General features: G+C 36.3%; 1 protein-coding gene across 2 annotated transcripts; it reads right to left on the bottom strand.

Annotated features, from left to right (window-relative positions):
• Positions 1-1,162: 1,162 nt before the first annotated feature.
• LOC135688102 (uncharacterized) lies at positions 1,163-19,108 on the bottom strand. 2 transcript variants are annotated; one of them, XM_089110440.1, is made up of 9 exons: positions 18,356-19,108; positions 17,522-17,961; positions 8,011-8,112; positions 7,701-7,862; positions 5,670-6,516; positions 5,114-5,311; positions 4,388-4,611; positions 3,005-3,226; positions 1,163-1,577 (listed from the first exon to the last, which is right to left on the bottom strand). In XM_089110440.1, the coding sequence occupies exons 2-9, from the start codon at positions 17,693-17,695 to the stop codon at positions 1,440-1,442; spliced, it is 2,067 nt and encodes a 688-aa protein (XP_088966566.1). In that variant the 5' UTR covers positions 17,696-17,961; positions 18,356-19,108; the 3' UTR covers positions 1,163-1,439. The 2 variants fall into 2 exon arrangements, with proteins under 2 accessions (XP_088966566.1, XP_088966565.1); XM_089110439.1 differs by lacking the exon at positions 18,356-19,108 and having other exon boundaries at positions 17,522-17,986.
• Between the last annotated feature and the right edge of the window lie 5,060 nt (positions 19,109-24,168).

Genomic DNA, 24,168 nt, shown 5'->3' with positions numbered 1-24,168 from the left:
TTGGATATTTGAAACATCGACTGAGAACCAAGGACCCTAGGCACAACAAACAAACATTCTAATTGTCCTCCATAATTTTATTAGGATTGAATAAAACATGGAACACTTTTAAGCGCAAGAAGTTGAACACGGTTAGAATAAAGGCAGGAATTAAAGAACACAACTTTATTGATATCGTCTGTTGTCTTCCAAAGCATGTCTTGTCCAGCAAAACATGATTTGTCTTCGGAATAAACCATAGAGATAGGATAACTTTGAGGTAATCCTTGAAGTAAATTCATCTATAGGTCTCAGAAACTTTATCACCAGATTCTCATTCCTCAAAAGGGGCGCACAATCTCCCAAAAGGGGCTTCCACTCGGCTAGGGAGGAATAACCACTGCTGTTGTGTTTTATAGGAGGAATTCGTTATCATTATCACCCTTGGACTCCATTGGCAATATCTTTTATAGATAAGCGGCCGCAATTGGACAACCTTAACAGTCATATGCTCGCGTTTCCGACTGGCCTGTCTTGATCTCAACAGTGTTTTCAAATATTTCATAGCTTTGAATGTTTAATCTTAAATAACAGAAGAAAATCTTACGTACGCTTTAAAGTGTTTCAGAGCCTTTCTTCAATTTTTATGAGTAGACTGCAATGAGGTGGAGATTTGTTACAACACTTTCAATAATTTCTCATCCACTAATTCCCTGTAGAGGAATCTGTGATAGCAGTGGTTGAGAATAGCGATACTTTCCTTTCTTAGCTTGATTTTTTGCTCGACTCGTTTGAAAATAGATGAAATGAAGCAATCGCCTTTATTTGAAAAATTTTTGTTTCCCCGTGATAGCGAAAAGTCAATAGTTGTTACGTTTAGGCATCGTCATGTTTCACATGTTTGTAGAGTGATCACTGTAATCATTGAAATCACTAATCAAGGAATCACTGTGATATTTGGCTGAAGCAACAAGGTATTACTACAATCAAATACTCTTAATGTAATATTATAACTATCCTCAAGACATGTACATCCTTTACTGTCCCTTAAACATATGGATCTACTAAATACATTTTGATCACAATACAAACAAGGCTTCGACTCCTAAACTGTTTCTGATCTTTCACAAAAACATTTTAATGAATAGCAAATGAGTACATGTAGATTGATAAACAAACCTCATAAATCGACTAGATTAAACCTTTTGTCTAGATCAGTCCGTTAATATACATGCAGGTTGAAAACGAAACAAAAATTGACTAGTCTACATTACTTTGCTCATATAAGTCAGTTTAGATACCCAATTGATTGCCCTATTTACACGGAAGATAAACATTGTTAAAAAAAGTTGTTTTAGAAAACCCGACTCACAATGCATTTGAAAGAGCAGAAATTAAAGACGTTCACAATTGCTCCAATTATCTGTCTGTAGAGCGTAAGATCTAAAAGAACTCCAATATCAGTCCATCTCTACGTGAGAATTGACTTGGTTTTTGAATGACTTTACAACGTATACAAGGCCCAAAATAAGTCCTGCTCCACCGAACAACGGTCCTGCAACTATGCATGCACATGCTGCATCAATACCTGTGTACACCTGCATTTGAATGAGTAGATAATTAGAACGAAGCTGGATTTATGAGAGGCTGTGACATACTAATTTCAAAGTGTTAAACGAAAGGGGCCATTGCTGGCAATTCGCATGCCCATGCTACATTAATACAAGTTAAATGATACAATCAATAGATTATTTATGAACAATGATAAGAATGACAAATGATAAAAAATAAATGATTTATTCAAAATTGGCATAAAAATCGAATACCTGTGTAAGTGGTAACTAATGACAATTATCAAAGTCAGAAATATTGAAAGTGTTTGCAATTTGAGAAAAAGATCATAACATCTTATCAGTTCAAAAAATCCTAACCTAAAAAATTAATGTTTACGCAATTTGTAGTCACATGCAAGTTTGTGGGTTCTTACTGCTTCTTTTTGAAACTTGCTATGACTGGGACCCCGGTACTGTGACGTAATGTTTGTCACAGCTTTCGACTCAAATATTTAACAGTTCCAAAGCAATAAGAAAGTCTTTTTATTTGGAATCCAAGGTTGTTCTTATCTTGTAACTCATATTGCACGTCTCTTGCCTTACTCATTGAGCTAGGATTTAGGATATTTTGGCTTTGTATATTTCTATCAGCAAGTACTGTAGATTACGTTGATGAACGATACTGCTTTATCTAACTCATCCCATGGTTGTTCTTATTAAGTAGCTAAACGGTGACTTTAAGAAGTTGTTTACCACGAGTCACAGTTTATCAGGATGCATTAACGGGGATACTCTAGCAAGGGCATGCAGTATTTGTCTGTCCTTTTTGCATAAAGTTCAGATGTGCAATTTAAATTAATTATCTATCTAATATCGATCCCAGTAACTTCTCTTTAAAGCTATCTTCAACTTTTTCTTCGATGTCATCTTGATTTTTCCAAAGAATAAGTAGATGATACTTTCCTTCATTCAACTAAATAATGTCTTCACGAAAAGTTATTTTGATAAGGCAAAAGAGAAGAAAAGAACCTTATCTTTCCAAAATTCTATTTAAACGACAGTCAGCTTCCAGAAGATTGGATTTAAAATGGTTGAATCAGGATTAATGTTATTGCCAGTAGAAGTATTTATCCATGCAAAAACTGTGTCAAAAAAGGATCTAGTTTACATGATAAATTGAGATTAAAAGTCGAGTATTATATTTTTCTTCCTCTTTCATTCATTCTAAGATTTATAGTATTATACATTTATACGTTGGAAGGACAAGCATATGTATCATAGATCTGTATTGAGAATAAACTGCCTAGAAAGCATAAAACATGTGTCAATCGAATTTCTTGAAATAACCAATTCATGGTAATACTGAGAAATTCTGGACAATTTATAAGAAGATGGAAAGTTTTGGCCAGATTTTTTTAATAGCTAAAACGTGCTAAATCTCAAGGCGCAAAGTTGTTTAAACAAACACTCACCCCAGAGAAGGAGGCCTGAGTCGTCTCTGATGCCTTATAGGCGATTTCGAGCCAAACCAGTGGGATAACATTGCTGTAAGGAGGCGAGCCGTAGCTTTGTTTGTAAGAAATATTCAATGGTGGTTGTCTAGGTGCTTGAATCGTGATTTCAGGTATAGCAACATTCATCTGGCTTAGTGTTCTTGCTTTAAAAACAATGCCACTAACAGGCTCGATTGAAAGCTAAAAAGTTTCGAATTACACAAAATCAATATAAATAATAATCAACATTGGTGATCATTTATTCTTAAATGCGTAAGCAAGACTTCCTGAGAAACATCTACAATCCCAGACAAAAATAATTGAGACTTTTCAAGAAAGTTGATATTTTCTCTTTCATTTGAAGAATAACTTTTTTCCCTCCCCCAATTCAATTTTGAATGCATGATTTTGAAGGAGAAATGATAGAACTACAAATACAATATTCATTTTTGGGAGAAAGGGGGCATTCCTATTTAAAGGGGCAACATAAAGTAGAAAATTGCAAAATTTGCATTTTGTCTCAACAATTTGTCTGGGATTGTAGACTTTTTGAAAATTTCGAAATATAATTCTTTACACATCTGACTTGGTGGGGGGTAGGAGGGGTAAGTTCGGTATATAAAGTCAGCGACAGTTAGTAGAAAAGAAAAAAATATTTTCATCTCTTTCGTCATTAGTAAATTCTACTTTTCATGGGCCTCCAAACCCTTAAAGTCAAGGTTTGCCGCAGGATATGTATATATATGTTACGAGAAGAATGGACAAGATTTTCTCCTTTTAACAAAAGCAAACTTACATGGTCTGTTGCATGTTTTTGACAGGTGTTATCTTTTTCCCAGTTATTTGAAACTTACAAAAAGTTTGTATCATTCCAAAACACAGTTTCACAGAATGGTTGATTCGATTCAGAGTCTGGAAATTGTTTCAGATACTAATGACATCCTTACTTAAAAATACGAAACCTTTTGCTTCCGTTAATGAAATTGGCAAGATGCATTGTTAAACATAATCCTTTGAGCAACGTGCCTTGGTACTATACGGTAAGATCATCAATATACGGCCTCTTTTTAAAGATCATTCAAACTTTAATGTGCAAAATTTCTAAGGCAAGAATAGTATTAACTATCATACGTTTAGTTTGTTTATAATTTGTAATACGGTTTGGGCGTTAAGTGTTGATCTTGTGAGCACCAGTTGGTAAAAACCATACTCGGTGAAACATTTCACCATTAGTTTCCCATTACGGCCAAATACACTTGATTAACGTAAACGTACCGATTTTCAATAATCTGAAATCTAAAGAAGTTTGAAGTAGTTTTCATTGAGTATGATTTGAATAAGTGGCCCAAATTTTATACTTACCACCGTTTTGTATTGAGATTCATCTGGCTTCGTACCTAGCATTTTTGCTAATGCCGGATCAGCATAGAGGAAATGTGGCATGCTAGTCGTCATAGGCACACCTTGATAGTTTTTTGAAACATCAATCAGTCCATTTTTGAACACCGTAACATTGTTTTGCTTGTATAAAGACTTTGAATCTGCCTCAAATTTGTGTGTGTATATAGGACCAATATATTCTGTGCCTGAAACAGATCATCAATATTCACACTAAAATAACGCCCTGGTAGGAAAATCTAATTTTTAATAATCCTTAAAGTTTGGGTGGGCAATGTCTAGTAATTTTTTCTTTTCAACTGGATTGTTTCGATATTGATTCGGGTAAGAAACTGAGTCATTTTTAGCTGTAGTTATCATTCTCTCATATAAATGCCTGAACATCTTAAAATTTTCTTCAACATTTGATATGCTATACACTAGGCATGCGGGTTAGAATAATATCAGGATGCATAAGGATAAAAGGGTTGCTGTGCTAAGAGGTGGGTTGCTGTTCTGGGAAATAAAGGGCTGGTTCGATGAAAATATTGCTGCACTGGGAAATAAGATTCGATGCAGTTTGGTAAAAGTTACGGCGCTGGAAAAAGAGTTGCTGAACCTAAAATACCTTTTTTTCTGAATATTAGTACACTTTCTTTATTGTATCAAACTCGTAGCAACAGATTAGCATATAAGCAAAATGACACCCACCTTTTCTGACAATATTATAATGGAGCTTAAGTGTGCTGTCAAACACCTTGTAAGTGTCCTTCATTGCCTTTTGCTTTCTAGTGCAGGGCGTCATTGTCTGCGTTCCAAACATAGTACCGGTATAACCCTCAACCTTCCGGTCACTGGCATTTGCCTTTGGGTAGTACTTAGAGTCAACGTACTGGCTGCCATCAAATTCTTTTGATAAGAGAGAAAAGGATAACTACATTCCGTAGTTGCAACAATCATTAACAACAGATACAAAAAAGATATATTTTTGCATAAAGTTAACAGTCTTTGATCTCAAGGTAGAAGAAGAACGAAAAAATCAGCATTTTTCTTAAGCATTCCTCGAAATACCTAGGAAGCATAAAATTAATTTGTTTATTTGGTATGTGTTCATTGCAATTTTCTCAAGCGATACTAATGACGTTGCAGCATTTCTTGAGTTTTACATAATTATCATATATTACTAGAAGCCCAGGGCAGCAAGAAACTTAAACTTCGAGCTAATGATTTAGAGCAATAGTGCAATAGTGCAAAAGGGGCTGCCAACCTTTGATTTGAAAAGCCAATGACGCATGGCCGCATGTGTACACTTTTGAACTTGACTTGGCAGATGAATCTTCTGCTTTGTCCAATGGCAGAAAGTTTTTAACTGGAAAGCCCTTTGGAAATATTCCTGGAATCTTCAAATTTGTTTCAAGGTATCCATGTGAAATCTGTTTTACAGTTCGAGTCATCAGAGGACCAAAATCAAAACGGTCAGTTGCTATATGTATGGCTAACTTGGCCAAATGATCTGTTATATACAGTGTAATGGCAGCTGCTGTATACGGATCGAGGATAAGACATAGCGAGGGCGAGGGACAAAACAGGTCTTGGATACGTTTGAGAACAGCTACAGCATAAGCAGTGTTGTTCCCAACAGGCGGCTTTACAAGTTGTTGTAATGCACTTGTGTAAAAAAGAAAACCACATCCACTGATAGTTGGGTTAGCTGTACAAAGCCTAGTCAGTGTGCTGTTCCCAGTAACACCTAGCAAAACCGGTGATGTTATCACGCTAGCCAAGGCCTCCATTTCTGTGCGATTGTATCCAATTCTTGATATTCTAGCAAGAAAGCCATATAATGGAGACGTCTTAGTTTTATTTTGCAAAGCAAACCATGGAGCGAATCCTGGTGGAGACCAGCCCTCAGGGAAAGCAGCGTTTCCTTTGGAAAGTAAAGGGCAACTAAAATTTCCAAAGCGTTCATGTAGTTTGCTCTTTGAAAATCTGCTTACATTGATAGCAGTGTTGATCAACATGACATAAGCTGTAGGAACAAACCCCAAGGCCATGCTTCTATCTCCTCGTGCTCCAAGCATCAATCCAATATAGCCAACATTTGGAATCGTTATCTAGAATGAAATGAATTATATTTTGTTCCAGAAGTGCTTCTTGATTGGTGAAATAGTTTAAAAATTTCCAAGGACTATAAAAATTTTCTCTTATGATTGCAAACTACAAAATCTTCCTATTGAAAAGAAAAAAAACATTTTGTTGTTTAAATTCAACCTTCCTTGAGTAAACATTACTACCACGTAAATGTACACGAAGTTTGGAAATAGAAACAAAAAATACAAAAACGAATTCCAAGAATGTTTGCTTTTTTCAAAGCCATTTGCAAGTTTTGTACCACCAAAAGATTAATTCCAAATTAATTAAATTTTCCTCTGTATTAGTTTGGAGTAGAAAGGTTTAGGCATGGGAACCAAAGATGGATGGTGACACGAGCTTCTAAACTCACATGCATATGCTAGTACAGCTCCCGACTCCAAAATTCGTCTTTTTCAAAGCTCGGTTTTTAGAAGATAATTGTTTTGTTATTATGAATCTTTCTATCATTAGCAATTTTTGATTTCCACAATTTAGTTTTCATTGCAAGGTGATTGTTTCATGCCAAGTAATGCTGGACGTTATCCTATTACTTCTTGTTAGCGTCCAGGTGTACTAAAATCGTTTTATACAGCCGCAAGTCTAAAGCCTGAACAAAACAGTTGAACGTTTTGATCATACGATTTGCTTCAAAGTGGACGGCGAGAGGCAAAAAATTATCTAATCAACCAACAGTGTCAGACACATTTGCCAACGACCTAACATTTTAGCCAAAAAGTAGGGCAAATGCTCGACCTTGATCAAATACTAGCTAGCAAGAAAACTCTAAATTTTTCATTCAAATAACTTCATCTCTGGAAACCAGTCTAGTCTGTGCGCAGGCTAACGCTAGCCAACATTGCAAAGCGCATGGTGTGCAAATGACCCCACGTTCACCTGACATGACATGTTGGACCAAATGTCGGACCAAATGTTGGACCAAATGCTAGATTGTTTGCATAGGCCTTGATTGTGAGTTGCTAACATGAATGAATGATGAGATGACAGATGGATCTGCTTATGAGCGATCAAAGAGAATGCGCATCGAACTGAACCACATGTGCTTTTTGACCAAAAGAAGGAGGGATGACTCATACAAAAGAAGACATCGGTTCGTCCCCCTCCCCCCCCCCCCCCAATTGATAAATGACTATTTAAGTGCTGCTACCTTATCTGTTTCGCTGCATTTGGGACATGCAGCTTGTGTAGCGACAGGATCAAACTGAGAGTTTCTCAACTCCTTGTATTTCACTGTGTTCTCTGCAGATGAGAATGAGACATCAGCCTTCATTGATGATATTCGATAAACATACGGGCCAACCTCCTTCACCTTGAAAAAAATTGGGTATTGGAATTACTATACATTGTCTGTAACAGTTGATACGCAACCGCTGAGTTTTAAAGTAACGACAAAATCAATGCAAGATCATATTCTCATAGACAAAAATGGTTTCAGAATAAGCATCATATCAGCTTACCACTGGCTTTTCCCCTCGATAAAGAAATCCTTGCTTGTTGGTCAGGTTCCAGTATGTTACCTTAACAACGGCTGCGCTGCTAAATCTGTTTAATGATCCTATCTGTAAAGAAAAAGTAGGACGCGAATAGATGACATCACATTTTAAACTCCTGCAATAATAAAAAAAATACATGTGCCAGCTTTTAGACAACTTTATTTATTTCAAGTCATATCATAAGCTACCTCCTAAATTAGATACCTCACCTTTTCCATTACTAGGTAGCTTTCAATAGCTAGTCTTTTATTGTTTGCGATTCAAGTGTACTCATTGTTAGGTTGACGAATTTAATAATGTGGCATTGATGCTATTAAATTTTCATATTCACTTCAAGATTATGACAATAAAGGTATTGAATTGTCACTGACTGTATAGGAATTGTCATCGAAGTAGTAGTTTTGATAATGACAGAATAACAACCGCGCTAATCATAGGCGCATATTTTTTCCATGGGGAGGGGCTCAAAAATTAATTGCAATTGCTAATGGTGGCTGCCAACGGCACAGGGTAGAAAGAGGCCTAGCTGAGGGTTCTAAGGTGATTTTCATTTACATTTTTCATTATCGTTGTTATTTGATCTTGATTAAATCTCTTGAGATGATTTTTATCCGTGAAACCAAGAATATGAAAAACTAATCTAACAAATCGATAGCCAACATCCTTATTTCTCAGGGGGGCTGAGCCCCACAAATTTTTGTCAGAAGAAGCTCAGGCCCTGGAGCCCCCCCCCCTAACCCTGCGCCTATTGCGCTAATAGAGTGGTGGAGTGTCTATTTGATCTGTTTTTAGAATTTAAGAATTCTGACTCCAACCAGAAAGAAGACTATGAAATACCCCTTGAGACGTGAATCAGTTGAATCGGTTCAAAATTGACTGAAATATGGGCAGTGAAATACATCAGATTTGCTAAAGGATTACTGTTGTTTTGGTCTGGTTCTAGATGTTTAGAACCAGGGCCAATCTGCAGTGATTCGATTGGGAAAGGGCTCGTGCTTATGTGCCAATATCTCAGTAGATTCCCACCAGATTCAACTAATTTTGTACATTTAGAGTGATTTCATGGTGTTCTTTTAGGATATGGGACAGAATTCAAAAATAGATTTTTTGTGTTGTCGTCAGTCCGCCATTCTTTAGCTGATAAGTCGCTGCACAGACAAGGTTAATCACGTAGAAATATTTTCACTAATTGCTATACATCATGGCTTTTAAATAGTTATTGTCAAAATATATTTCTCCTTTTCCCCAAAAAACATCTTGTCAACTCCAGATAAAAATGGTCTTACGTAGAATTACAAGGCTTGTATTATTTATTGGTTTTCTCTTACATACTTTTTTATTAGAATGTTTAATGTTTTTGCAAAGCCTCAATATTCTTATATTTTTATTTGCGCCTAATATTATTCTTAAATTATTATTGAGTGTAATTTGAGCGTAATTGAGTTGCTATAAAAATTTATGTAGTATTTGTCTGAAGAACAACTCGTTAGTTAATCAGTAAATCGTAGCTATATTTATATTGCTGAGAAATTTGCTGTGTTGTTTCCATGATTCTTCTTGCTGAACGTGTTTCTTTTTAAAATTTTTACGCTTAATCTTATTCTAACCTTGCAATTCTTCTGTGGATTATGATCATTTTACTTCAATGATTTGGATCATTCATAAGTAACCAGATAACATTATTCACATTGCTGTTACACTTAAACTTTTCACTTGTATAGTATCTTTGTTGTAAACATCCTTTTTGATTTGATTTGCTAAAATGAAATTTTTCACTGTAAAGACACCTTTGGGGCAATGACATTTTTCCCTGTGTTTGACTGTAATAATAATAATAATAATTATGATGATAATCTACATTTGTACAGGATAATAGACTTGGCCAGCTTGCTCAGAAGCTGTTATAATTACGATCGTTCTGTTTAACTTCTACACTACGAGGCTAGCTCTTCATGTGAGCAGTTTTGCATCGCAATAATACTGACCAATCACAAGCCGTTATTTTGATGTTACTTGACAAGTTTAAGAGTCTGATTGGTTGATTGGTTGAAATTATTCGGCTAAATTTCTTTGAAACACCGCGGAAAAAGCAGTTTTCAAACTAGACATGCCGCCTTACAGTTACAATCACTGCCAAAATTACTTGGAACAACCAACAATTTGCGCTGTGCTTTTCTATTTTGCATTTGATTTCGCGAATACAACTACTTCCGTCCCCCTACAATGTTGAAAGTATAGAAAAAATATCAAAGAAGCCACAAGAAAAAGCGTACTCCCTAACCCCTTTTTTTTCTATAGTAAATCAACATTGTTCTTAGGGGGAGAGGGGGTGGCTGAATTTGCCTTTGAAAACTGACGTTAGTGTTCCAAGACTTTTGGCAGTGATTGGTGCGTACACTTGACTCAGGAATACTAAAATCATTGCAATAACCAACATAAATTATTGGATCTTAAAAAGATCGCAGATAAAGTAGTCTTTTTGGCATTGTAGAACCGCTCTTTTATTTAAGATTGGTCTGTGTTGGGAAGCTGCAGGGAATCTAGGCGTCCTTCCACGCTTCAAGAAGAGCAGCTGTGGCGCTAAGCGCTACTGCTGATACTCTTAAACACAGGCTTGGGCTGCTTTCACATTGCATAATCGAGGCGCCAAAGTGCAAGAGGTGACAAGGTGGTCATGAAGGATGTAACGGTCTTTAGTTTGCCCGGCGGGAGAAGATAACTCTGAGAAAGATTATGTTCATTGTGCCATATGAATCATTTTCAATTCAAGACTGTCGATTGGCGATTAACGACATATGATTGATATGTGATTGGCAGTTCGATTAAAATAAAAGACGAAACAAGGCTAACGAAAGCGAGACAAATCCTGTTACAAGGGAAAAGGGGGTAGCAATCTCCTCTTCCTTACAATTTTTCGTTGAACTTGACCGTTCCGGTCGTTTTTGGCCAAAATTCCGCTTTCCAAAATTGTTGATAGATGCTGCTGACCAGAAAAACCATGATTTGACCAGGCCCTTTTTCACAAGACAACAGTTGAAGAATCCCACAAATCTCGTATTCCATGATCATTTTCGAGAAAATCCGAGTCCGGGAAATGTAGAGAATCCCGTGTTGGAACACTTACATTAAGTCATTCTTACAGACCCTAACCCCTTATTGTCACGTACACGACCCATCTCCGCTTTGATAACATAAGGCCTTAATTTAATATTTACTCTTGTATCCTCATTATAAAAAAGGAATTTCCCCAAGGCATGAAGTCTTTTAATTTCTTCCTCCACAACTCCACAAGCATCATCGTTAGAAATTAGAAAATAGAAGAAAGGGTGGTATTTAGAATTTGTGGGGAAAGGCAACGGAGAACTGATAAAAGTAAATCACAACATTATTACGCTACAGTTTCTTATTTGATTACATGACCTTGTAAGAGCCAAAGAGCAAGATAAAAAGACACAAGATAAAATCAAAGCCGTTAAGTAACGCTGGCCGCAAAGCATGACCTATAAGTAGTATTTACCTTGTTCTAAATAGGTCTCGTTCGTTGACAGGATTCAAAATGTCGACTGAAGATTCACCGTTTCAAGGCATGCCCTCTGATGCAGAGGGTGTAAAAGAAGGGAAAGTCAACAAAGGCTATATCATTTCGTTGAAAATCCATTGGACTTTTCAATATAAAAATTATGTATAAATCTTACGTTATTGCTACAATCCTTGCCAAAATTATTGGAACACTTGCTCAAAGCTGAAGCTTTTTTGAGAACCCCCCCCCCCCCCCCTACCTCCCATTACAATGTTGTTCAATTGGGCTGTTTTGATCCTGAAGGTAAAGATTTTTTCACTGAAAGCTGTATGAAGGTATTGAAAAAATAAACACCATTGTACGGGGGGAGGGGGTCGGCATTTTAGAAGTGGCAGTGATACTTTGGTAGGGTCTAGTTTTAGACTTGCTTTGCTTATTTACGTGCTGCAATGAGAATGGGGTTCCAGTTATTTTTGGCAAGGATTGTTGGTTTCGTGCACTTCGAAATGATTTTTCACACGCCAATTTTACAATTACATCATTTGCAAAAGTGGACTTTATCTGCTGAAACCTGTACTTGTGTACCTATCTGGCATTTCAACCCAACATAGTCATAAGCCGTAGATATCATAGATTTATTTTCATTATCTACTGAAATAGAGGCGTTGTGAATAAGATCTATAGCCCAGTGGGAGGGAGACAGTTAATTCATCCTTCGTGTGATGTATTGCTCTTTCTAAAATAAAAGCAAATCATATTCAAGATTTTGAAAATTGCTTTGAAAAAGAAAACATTTTACAACATACTAAAGGCTTTTCGTCTGACACTCCTCAGAGCATAAAACGTCAGAATCAGGGTCCGAAAGAACACGATGAAATATATATACCCAGTTGTGGATCGAAATAGGCCAATCAGAAAAACGCTAGCACAAGACCGGTAAAGTTGACCACTGGGTATATATATGGGTATATATATTTTTAATAGTGTTCTTTCGGACCCTTATTCCGACGTTCTATTCTCTGAGGAGTGTCAGACGAAAAAGCTTTAAGTATGTTGTAAAATATTTGCTTTTTTCAAAGCCATTTTCAAATTCTGCACCGCGAAAAATTGTTCACATTCAAGATTTCATTCACCTGCTTTATATCATTTGATGAATAATTTGAGAAATATGTTCCTTTTCTTTGAATTTCAATCAATCGTGCATACGCAAAATCAGTTGAAGAGATGGCCTGAAAATGTGCATCCTGCGACTATGTTTGAAACTCCATTAATAAATATTTAGGTGTTCAAGATATTGTTAGCATCTGCTTGATGTCTATCACTTTATGCTCGAAGAAGAAGCTTTTCGTAGAAGCCCTGTCAAGCAGGAATGTGGGATTAATGATTTGAATGAAAGAGGATGGAGTCATGACCTTTTCGGTAAAATTATCCGGGAGGGTCTATGCAGAGCTATTGGAAATTCCATTTCTTTGGAAATTATTGGGGCTTCTGTGGCAACCCTAGACAGTGGCCCCTGATAAGCTCGAGCTAGATAGTTCACAAACCTTGCCTTCAGACCATTTATATCACTAACTTAACGTCTTCTTTTTCAAGGTTTTAGTCAAATTAAAACATATTCAAACAAATTATATTTTAAAAGGTATAAAAGAAAATTAGAAAACGGAAAAAAATTAGCATGTAGAAAATAACACGGATACACAAATAAAGAGAGGGAGAGAAAAGAGAGAAGAGAAAACACACACATACACACACAATTACAGTGCAACGAGGGACAGGGGAAGGGTCCCCCCAGTTCTCGGCAAGACTGACAGGTATATTGTCTCTAAATTCAGTGGGAAAAGGTCAGGGCACGGGTGACATACTGACAGAGTTTTTTTGCAATATAGTTGTAGAACTGCCTTTACGTGATCAAAAGTTAGTCAAGAGCGTTTAACTGGCAAAATTGGCAGCCCCTGCAGAGAAAGAGCGTTTTCTGACAGTTAAAGAGACCTGGCCTAAACTTTTTGTTTTGCCCCCCTATCCCCCACAGCCAAGAAAACAGCTCAAATTATGCGTATGAAGCAGCTCTTAAATTCGTTATATATGAAGTTAGAAACATGTTTTAATGCATTTCAGCAGGATTTGGAAACTATTTTGAAAGTAAGATGGCCCCCTCCAGGCCAAAGAGAGCTCCCTGCTTAAGTACACCTTAGCACAATGGTATTTCCGGCACTGCATATGACAATCATTATACATTATTCACCAAAGATCAACGCTTCATACAATTCAAAAATCTGTTCTTCAGCTGAAGCTCTCAAACCGAAGAAATATTGTTTGCTTTATTCGGCTGTTGTTAGATCTGGCCATTAGACGCAGACTCGACTGGACTGCCCAGAAATGAATTGAGTTTAATGGAAAATATAGGGTTTGTGTCCCAGTAGGTCTAAACGAAGGTCTTGTGTCCTTTATTTTTTTTAAACTTGAGAAACACAAGTAATGTAAAGCACCGTATGCTGCGTCTGTTTGCTCAAATATACATATACACAAGTAATTTATAATACCAAAACAACCATAATGACATCTAAATTTAAATGAAAACAAAATATTTGCAACTTTAAGTCAGCTATTTTGCAATGGAAGTCATTCATGGTGGCAAAGTCGAAAATAATCTGAAAACGCAACAAACAGGTTATAAAATTCTGGCTGAAAGGAAATCTAAAATTTGCTTGGTCTACATAGCACCTGCTTTGCTTTTGTGATGGTAGCTTCGAAATGACAGAATTTCACGCCAGGTTCAGTCAGAGCACTAGCACCACGAAAAAAAGAGTTCAACAAAGAAAAGCAAAAGGACTCAAGTCAATAACAAGTTTGCAATTATGAAAAAAAATTAAAAATTTAACCCAATCACTGCTTCTTTGATTTGGTTGATGCTTTCTAAAAACCTTGAAAATTAATTCTTGCTGAAATTGATAGATAATTCGTCAACAGACGGATTTCTATCACTCGGTGATAATCTACATTCTGAATTCAAGGTTTTGTAAGCTTCCATGATTATTTGATGGTGTTAGCATGGCTTGAACGCTTTCAATGACGTCAAGGTAACAAATGCTGAATATCCAAATCTCAAGAATGTTTCGTTCACATGAAGAAAATCAGAAATTTAATCGAGTTTTCTACGTAATTACCAAAAAGATGAATATGATTTTAATTCAAAACATGTATATGATGAAAAACATGCAAACGTGAAATTTCCCAGATTTGTTCATTGTTTGCAAAAATACTAATGACCCTAAGCACCGAAATTTAAAATGAAAACCAATATATTTGCACTTAATAAGCACCACAGATTTATTTATAAAAATCTCATGCTTGCAATTTCCAATGAACTTCCAACTTCTAGCGCAATAGCTTCAAAAACTGCCTCACCATAATGAGTTATGGCATTTCTAAGTAGTGAATTTCTATTAAAATTGTATTTTACAATTAAGGCAAAACATAAGGCCTTTTTTGTCACATTTCAGATAATGTGGCGTAACTCAAAGTCACCGAAGAGCAAGAAACAAAGACTAAACGTGGTAGAGCCAAAAGCAGAAACTGGAAAGGAGAGTACACTGATTTATATTGCAGAAGATATGGGGCTTATTTGATAGCACACATTGTCCAACATGGGATTGTCCAAATTTTCATAAAAAACCTAGGATTGTCCAAAATAAAAGGAAATAGACTTGTTTGGCCAAAGTTGTAAAAAATATCACAAATTGTACCGAAATTTTTCAATACCCGGGGATGAAATAGATTCAAAATAATGGATAACTGATATGCAGCACTAGTCTTGTAGTACCCAGTTACACGGTAACTGCTTCGAAATGGAGATTTAACTTCAATATTATTACTGTTTTCTGAAAAAAAATTTAACTAGAAAATAAAAAATACGATGAAAGAGGGATTTAATTTCTTCACGAATAAATGTACACTTTATTTCTTTTCCTCATTGACGCACGTCAAAAGTTAATCGATTCAATTTTTTCTTCATATTTGTAAATTTGAATCTCTCGAAAGAAACAGAACTGCATAGAAATCTTCTTGAATGAAATTTGAGCGTTTGATACAAGTTCAGGCATATGACATCTACTGTATCATGGGATCCTGGTTGTTCAACGTTGTTGCAACATTTTCGGATCAAGAAGACCGCTTTTGTGTGGTGAAATAATAATGATATGGTCAGCTGAGTAACACATTTATCGAGGTTACCATCCGCAGCGGAACAGCTGATGTTTCAAGATTTGTGTTGAATGTTGGTCTTTTGCAGTTGACAGCTGTTTAGCTATTTATTTATGTTAGGCAAAAATCATGTGAAATCAAAACCTTACAGGAAACTATGACAAATAATTTTTTGAAAATCTTCTTAAATGTCTCCTTTAAACTTACTAAGCCGAAATCTAAGAAACTTTCGCTTGAAATGGTCACACTTGCACACTTTGGAGTGGACTTTCTGGTTTTAATCTTGGCATTTTGCAAAGACGCAGATGTTATGGTAAATTCGGTTTAGATACCGGGTAATCCACTCTCAGACAACCCATTAGGCACTAATTCTTTAATTACATCAACCAGGAACGCCAGAAAACTGATAGGAGAGCAATATGACATTTAGAGAAGGGGGAGGGGGGCGATAATACAACATTTTAGCGCAATGAATACATCAGGCTCCTTGCAGTGCAGCGACTGGTAAGATCTAATTTTGTAGGAAGCTCATGCCTCCACTATTCTTAGGATATTGCACTCATATTGATAAACATCATATCGATCTGAAGATACAGCTCCATGTCACTTGTTGTTGTACAGATCTTTCTGTTTGTTTTCTCCTATATTAACGCCATAGTTATCAGCTTGGCTGTTTTACAATACAAACGTGACTGAAAAGACAATAGCCAACTGTCCGGATACAAGGGTTATTTGAACCTTCCCATGGAAGCTGGCAAATACGTACGAAGATAAATGTTTTCAACTAGATAGCCTTTTGTTCACATGTTCAGTTAAGACCTAACCATCTGTCACCTGCGTTAAAAAGCGATAAAAATTTGGCAAAAATGGCTTTGAGAAACAAACAACGTGAATAACTGGTGTTGATCAATTGTGAAATCAAGAACGGCTTTTGATGAAAGAGCAAAAAAGGAAGTAAAGTTTCTTGATTAATGAGCAGGTAAACAAAAAGAAGATTTCTACAGCAGCAGAAATTCTCCATCAAGGATGCGTCAACGAACGTTAAAAATTTTGATCGCAGCAATGGTGCCAAATGTTGCTATCGAAATGCAGCATTCCGGTAACATCAACGAACTTTTAAACAACATTTTCTGTTTAGGTTTCGAGAGATATTCAGTGAAGATAGAAAATCCATGGCCATGGCTGAATGCAGGTTTTATTACATAACTGCACACTGAAGATCAAGCTGTTTTATGAGCTAAGAGTGCTGATGCGAATTGATTTTAGCAGTTTCTAGATCTGATATCGGTACAAATGACATCTCTTATCCAAAAGCAGAATACTTTGAAATACTTTGTTTCGATTATATTAGCAAAGACAAGAGTGGATCTACTAGTATTCAACAATGATTTTAGCTAAGAGAAGGTACAGATGCACTGGACTTCGATCAAGAATCCTTGCACTGGTGACCTTGTTTGTAGACGACAGATTCGTCTCCTTGGTTACAAGTCACGATTACAAGATCTACAGAGAACCTACTGAAAAATATCGAATTCTGTATTGAAAGTTACAATATAATGCCCCACGTTGTTCGACTAACCAGAAAAACAGTGACTTTGAACTTTTCGTATCACTAATGATTAAGCAAAAACATTCATGATATGGATAAAGAGAAGAACTACAAAGCGATACAAAGAAATAAAAAGAAATAGGTATTAAGTTTAGCAAAAAACTTCACTCTACAATATTGTGAATTAATCTTTAATTTTGACTTACCCATTTTTGATAAAACTCGTCGGTTTTAGAAGAAATGCAGATTTTTGCTTTGACCTTCTCCATTACCTTTCCGGGCACCACTTTGCTGCCTATAATAAAGCTAATGATGCATGTGGCGAAGCCTGATAAAAGTAAGGCTACCCCTTTGTATCTTTTGGTCTTTTCGCTGGCCATCCCTGCGGTGAATACTTGAATGGAGATCTCGTTGCTGCTTGCTCTTTGCAGGTAGAACAAACGTTTGTGGAGATGTCAGTATTTCAGAAGTGCGTTTGAAACGCAGCTGAAGCTCATATAACAGGTGCACGGGTGATTGGAATTAACAACAATATCGTGAAACGCATAGCTTTTTACGGATGTCAATAGCAACTAATGCGTTTTAAGTTACAACTTGTATCTCTACAGATCATATTTCACGTTGAGAGAGTACTTTGCGAAAATTTCTGTATGTAAATATAAATAACAACATTACAACTACAAATAAATCACAGATTATCAAGAAATCAGAGGAAGCAACAAATAATAAAAACTAAATAAAAGCAATTTGCAATGTCGAAAATTTCTAGCTGCGGGTTCTACATTATAGATTCGTACAGTGGAAAGTGTTGTATAAACAAACTTTCCTCAGCCTAGACAATTAGACGAGCGAATGGTACTACTATACGAGAAAGCTATCAAGAACCCCGTTCACTTCTAAATAACTAAATAATTTCTTTCCCAACTATCTAAACAAACAAAGCAACGACCTGTTTTGCTGAACAATAGGTTACCCTCTTAAAGTTTAATGTTTGATAGAAATCAAATGTTGGAGAGCATGGTTGTTGGAAGTGAACTCACCCTATTAAAAATCATAATAAGATTCCTGACCAACTTGGCTTCGACTTGGATTTGTAGATGAGTTTGATTAGCTGTATCAAAGCATAGTCTCCGTCAGCAAATTTTGTAACAGGCTCAAAACCGAACTTAATAACAAAAAAATTTAGGATTTCATAATCATAAATGACCAAAAGTAGTCACATCATCTGAGTCCAAGTTTTTACAGCGAGGGGAAAAATGGGGTGCTAATCAAGAAAGAGCTTTAGAGGTTAAGCTCTATTAGTGCTCTACTGAAATTATCACAACAAGTCAGATTCACATTATATAGGTTCTGATTTGCCACTAATGCCTTATTGTTATCTCACCTGTAATTAGTAGAACAAATTGCAGTAAGATTAGCTTAACAATGAAAATCAAAGCTTTTGTTGCCTCTTTAAAACCTCTTACAAAACACAACCAGAAATAAGAAAATAAATACACGAAAATAATACAAACAGGTGCTGAAAAACTATAGGAAAAAACGAAATGGCAAGTTTTTGTAAATAGTTAGGTTGTTCTAATGGAGTTAAACCTTCTTTAGTGTTATAGCATTTCTTGTTTAAACTTTCACGCCTTCAAAGTTAATCAAAGAGCACCTGCAGATGACGTTCTAGAGCTATGTTGATTAAGCTAGAATGTTTGTTGAAAGCAGCTTTTTGAAAAGGAAAGAAGCATATCGTAGCAAATGTCACCATTTCGTCACCAACGCGGATTTTATCCTACGGAAAAGTAATGTTGATGTATCTAGGTCTTGGAAAAATTCTGATTCCATACAAACTAGCAACAAAATGGGCTCTAGAATACATTTTTGAAGAGCCTCATGGAAAATAAAATGCGCTTAGATATTTTGTTACCAAAAAGCACAACTGATAGACTTTTTCGAAAGTCAACATGATAGTCAGCATGTTTTATCGAGCAGTTTGAAAAGGAGCAAGTACATCAGCTAATCGAGTAAATAAAATAAAGCTAGGAATGAATGAAACTGATCAGCAAGTCGTTACTTCTGACTGTCGCTTATTTACAGATCCCGTTTTAGTGAATGTAGGTGATTCCTGTAGGATCCTGTTGTGAAATGACGAATTTGAATTGCTAGTAAATGGCTTAGCTGGGGTGAAATTCGTTCTTTTCATATGGAATATCATTGGACCAAAAGAGCGTGGGTTGGCCAATTTACTTGCTTGAAGGAAAAACCCGAGAACTAGATCTTTTGAAATATGCTGAGTCATTTTCTGAAAGCGAAAGTCATTTCAGTTGCTTTGATTGAGAAGTTATTGGTTGCCTATTGAGATCCGCATTGACAACCATCTACAGGGTAACTTTTGATATTCTTAAGTTTTAAAGTCGATATGACTAGTGATAGAATAAGCCATAAGCACAGAGTGTCTTTAAAGGAAGGCGAAGAAAAGCAGCTGGTACCAGGAGCGTGCGGAGGAGCGGAGGAGGGGGTCTAGGTATGAGTCCGCAGGATTATTACGCGTTGGCGGCCACGGCACAACCTTTTTAATGTTGACTTGTTTAACATCGAAGCTGCCTTGATATGTATTCGATTTCCAAGAGCTACTCTGATCACGGAATGAGAATCTATCGTTTTAACGCATTTATTAACCTCCATGTATAAAGCTACATCGAAAACTTTTGTCTCTCTATTGAACTATTCGCTTTGAAATTTCGGATTATGGCTTGCCAGAAATACTTGCACCCATTCCGATCTGAGAAAGCTGGATGCAACATTTCCTTCAAACGACTAAGACAGACATTCTGATAACTGCAACACCGTCCGTGAATGTGATGATTGAGTGCAAAAGGTATCAACTCACGCTCGGTTTTTGAACAGGCGTGCAAATATATCAGCTCAAATGATATTCTTTAGTTGCTGAATAACACGAACCTCAAAAAACTTCAAAATCGAGGTAAAGCAACCTAAATTACGACTATCAGCCTTTAAATTCCACGTGCTTGAGAACCTCAGAACCGCCATTTTGATGACGTCATGCAAACTCAAATAAGCAATAGAGAGCCTCGGCTGTTAACAGCTTCAGTTTTTTGTAGCAGTTTTAAATGAAGAAAATGTACCAGTGGCGGCGGGAAGGGGGTATGAGGGGGTAATTACCCCCCCCCCACTTTCATCAAAACATGTTCAACATAATTCTTCTAATAATGGATTTTAAAGCGCTAGGTAGGGGTAGATCATTTTTCCGAAGGAAAAGTAACCTGGTACAAAGCACTGAGACGAGGGGAAAAGGGGTGTGTCTTATTCTATGCCACTGAAATGGACTGCCTTTTTTGCTGTTCGCCAATATCGAGAAAAATCTGGCCGTTAAGGTTGCATTTCAACAGTGTAGGATCTAACTAATCATTACTGCCCAGTGTCAAGTTCAGACGATTAATACTGTCTAGTACTAGGAGTCACTTCAAATGTGTACGTCCAAAAAATTAAGCACGACACTAATGCTTTGAGGGCTTTATCTTTGTTTGAAGCACGCATCTTGCCAAGTCCATGCTAAGAGAGCGGTAGGGATCATGCCCCCATCACGCCAAAAAAAACCAAAGATTGCTTGGAAAATTTGCAAATATATCTTATACTAAAGTAAGCTTTTAGAATAGTTGCCATTATTATCCCAAATTCACAACTTCATCGGCGTTTATTTCCCTCTTGGAAAACTTCATCAGCGTTTCTGACCAGGCTGAGCTAAACTGCATATAATTTTATTCTCTTACTATTCCATCTCATTTTTTTATAAAGATTTTTCCAGCAGATTTCACTGGATTGCTCAACCAACCACTATTTTCTAATTCTTGTTTATCTTCTTTCGCTCAACGTAATTTCAACCCTTCTGTTATCGGGTCAATGTTTACTTATCCTTCTACATTTTCCAACTGATCCAACAATTTAAATTTGCTTTACTCTTCAAATTTTACCCTTACTCATAACGATATTCTGATAATCATCTTTTAATCATTAGATCTCTGTTCACAATGTTTTTATCTCTGTTCTATCTACCAAAATCATGCTCTTTGTTTCTTAGGTCCCAGCCTTAAGCTCCATAAATTGACTGTGGGCGGCTAAAAGTTTTGCAAATTTCTAATGGAAACTGCAATTACTTCTCGACTAAAGTCGCGCATGGTATATATTTCTAGACATTTGCCCCCTTTTTTTCGTCACAGTTTAATGTATAATACGTTTAAAAGCATCTTCTTTCTAAATAACTACCGTTTTAGTTTCAGTTTCATATTTTAAATTGTCAATATACAATTATTATTATTATCTAAATAAAGCAATGAATAAACTAAACTACAATAAAATATCAATATTTATCGAATTGATACAATGTAAGTACGAAACTATATACTTAACATTGCAATCGACTATCGGTACAATACATTACAATACAGTACAATACATTACAATACAGTACAATACAGTACAATACAGTACAATACAGTACAATACAGTACAATACAGTACAATACAGTACAATACAATACCAAATTGTACAATGCAAAACAATTCAAAGTAAACGTCAGTCTTTTTGTCCTAAGATTGTCATCTATTTTATCATATTTCCCTGTAGTTATTCTTCGCAGCTGGTCCTCATGAAAGAGCCATGTGCGAACGGTGCCCTCCCCCCCCTGACTTTTCATATTAGCGTACTGTTGACCAAAGAACATATGAATAGGTTTAGGGGTGACCCTTGATGCAGCCATTCATCGATTATGGATTCAACTGAGTTTTCAAAAACAGAGTGCATTTAGTTGTGCTTTTTGGCTTTAAGTCAATGGGGGTGGCCCAAGAAAACGCTTTACCTGTCCCCAATACCCCCAAATCTAAAACAAACATTGATCTTAATCCATTTTTATGGCCAAATTCAACACCCAAGCAAATGCTGTTTTCTCAACATCTGTCAGAACTTTCATTTCCATACAACCAACCATATTATTTTCACATTTCTTTCTTTAGAACCTAAATTCAAGCAAAAATTGTCTTGAAAGAAAGCAGACATCCTGACAGGGATATTTCCCGGCAATTTGCCATTATAGAACAGACAAAAATTTCATTAAATTGTGCTTGATCAAAAATGCTTCGTTGACGTTGCCCTTAGAATGCTACAGCTGCTAGGATCTCTTATCATAGCTATCGGTTACGTTTGCCCTTTACAATTTGCCTGATCTTTACTTCTTTGCAAAGATTTTCAAATTTAGAGTCCAGAGGATGGTCTGGGTGCTCTACTTCATGTTATAGCAAGTATCACAATGGCACCCTCAATTCAGTTTTCCCTTGGTTATTGCTAAATAATTATGGAGATGGTAAACACCTCAAGAAAATTTCAAAATATAAAAACAAGTTCAAGCAGCGTACAGAGTGTTCCGAGTTTTTGTCAAAGTTTGTCATTAACAGAGCTCTCTGAAATCTAACAAAAGATGTGACATAGAGGGCTTCAATAGATCCAAACAGCAAATGTTTTTCCATTTTTCTTGTTCGGCAGTTTTCACGCACTCAAGCTAAGAGCAGATGCCGTGCACTTTGAGAGCAGATGCCGTGCACTTTGAGAGCAGATGCCGTGCACTTTGAGAGCAGATGCCGTGCACTTTGAGAGCAGATGCCGTGCACTTAGAAAGCAGATGCCTTGCACTTTGGTTCACAGCTTGTTTGCTAATCAGCCTTTGCTGGCAAGAGAGGGACTACAAAGAGAGTGACTAAAAAGAAGAGGCTCTAAAAATAGGAAGAAATATGAAAACGTGAATAACGTCAAAAAATGTCAAAATCGCATGGGAATCTGCATGGTTTTGGATAATAAAAAACCATCGGCAGGTGTAGCCTTTGGTCCTTCAACCACTAATTATCTGCAAATGGGTGAATGATTAATGGAGCAATAGGGGAAATACCGCAATCAATATCAAAAGAGAGTTTTTACCGTCAAGAAAACAATCTTCGGCTTACTTGTTAACAGAACAAACATGTGCCATAATTCGACAGCTAACAGGCAAGAAGCTACTTTCCCAGAATCGATTGACAACAGTTTGACATGTTCACGCTTGTCTTTCCACCGTGGTAAAATACATTGAATGAAGGGAGGGAGGTGGGGAGACGATAAAAAAATGTCACTTGTCGTACGACGGAGTTTAAAACTGAAATTTTGCAGACTTCATTCACGTAAATACATATCATGTCATTTTAGAATGATCCTATGATATTTCGACAAATACCAGAAGAAGAGAAAGTCTCAAAACCATGATTTTTAAGTCAAATTAAACTACGAGAAAAATTAACTCAAAACTAGAAAAAGACCTACAAGATAACTTTGTGGTAGTACTCGGGATCATAACTGTTTTATCAGTGGCTATATTTGCATTTGAGTAAAGGGTAGGTCGTGCAAGGCTTTTCAGTTCTCACCTTAGTGAGTCTCTTATATTGCCAGATTCAAATCGAAATTATCATCAAATGTCTTTACTGCTATGGAAGAGATTTCGGGATTTCCTGTTGAATTCCTGGAGATTTCTAAGGATTTTCTATAGATTTTCAAAGTTTTCAAAGGTACTTAAAAACCATTAAATCTTTGTAAATGTTTCAACTACAAATCTGTTGCATGTTACCTTGCAAGATGATGATGATGCCTAAACAAAACAATGATCGTTTCTAGATTTTAAAAATTCTCCATTTAACATTAATGGCATTATATTAATATCAAGTTGAATTCTTTCTTTCTACAGATGAAGGACATCTGCTAACAAATCAATTGAAACTAAACATCTTAAATCGATAGACAACCCTAAGAATTAGCCATTCAAACTGCAAA

Source organism: Rhopilema esculentum, chromosome 10 (genome assembly GCF_057945365.1).
Source record: "Rhopilema esculentum isolate cy_ngs chromosome 10, ASM5794536v1, whole genome shotgun sequence".
Lineage (NCBI taxonomy): Eukaryota > Metazoa > Cnidaria > Scyphozoa > Rhizostomeae > Rhizostomatidae > Rhopilema > Rhopilema esculentum.
Note: the sequence above shows the minus strand (reverse complement) of the source record. Positions and strands in the feature narration are given on the sequence as shown.

Excerpts from the sequence above, each read along its gene's own strand:
- LOC135688102 (XM_089110440.1), bottom strand. The coding sequence starts at position 17,695 with ATGGCCAGCGAAAAGACCAAAAGATACAAAGGGGTAGCCTTACTTTTA. Across the intron at positions 7,863-8,010 it reads ATCGAGGGGAAAAGCCAGTG|GTGAAGGAGGTTGGCCCGTA; the intron begins GTAAGCTGATAT and ends ATTTTTTTCAAG. Across the intron at positions 5,312-5,669 it reads ATTGGCTTTTCAAATCAAAG|AATTTGATGGCAGCCAGTAC; the intron begins GTTGGCAGCCCC and ends TCTTATCAAAAG.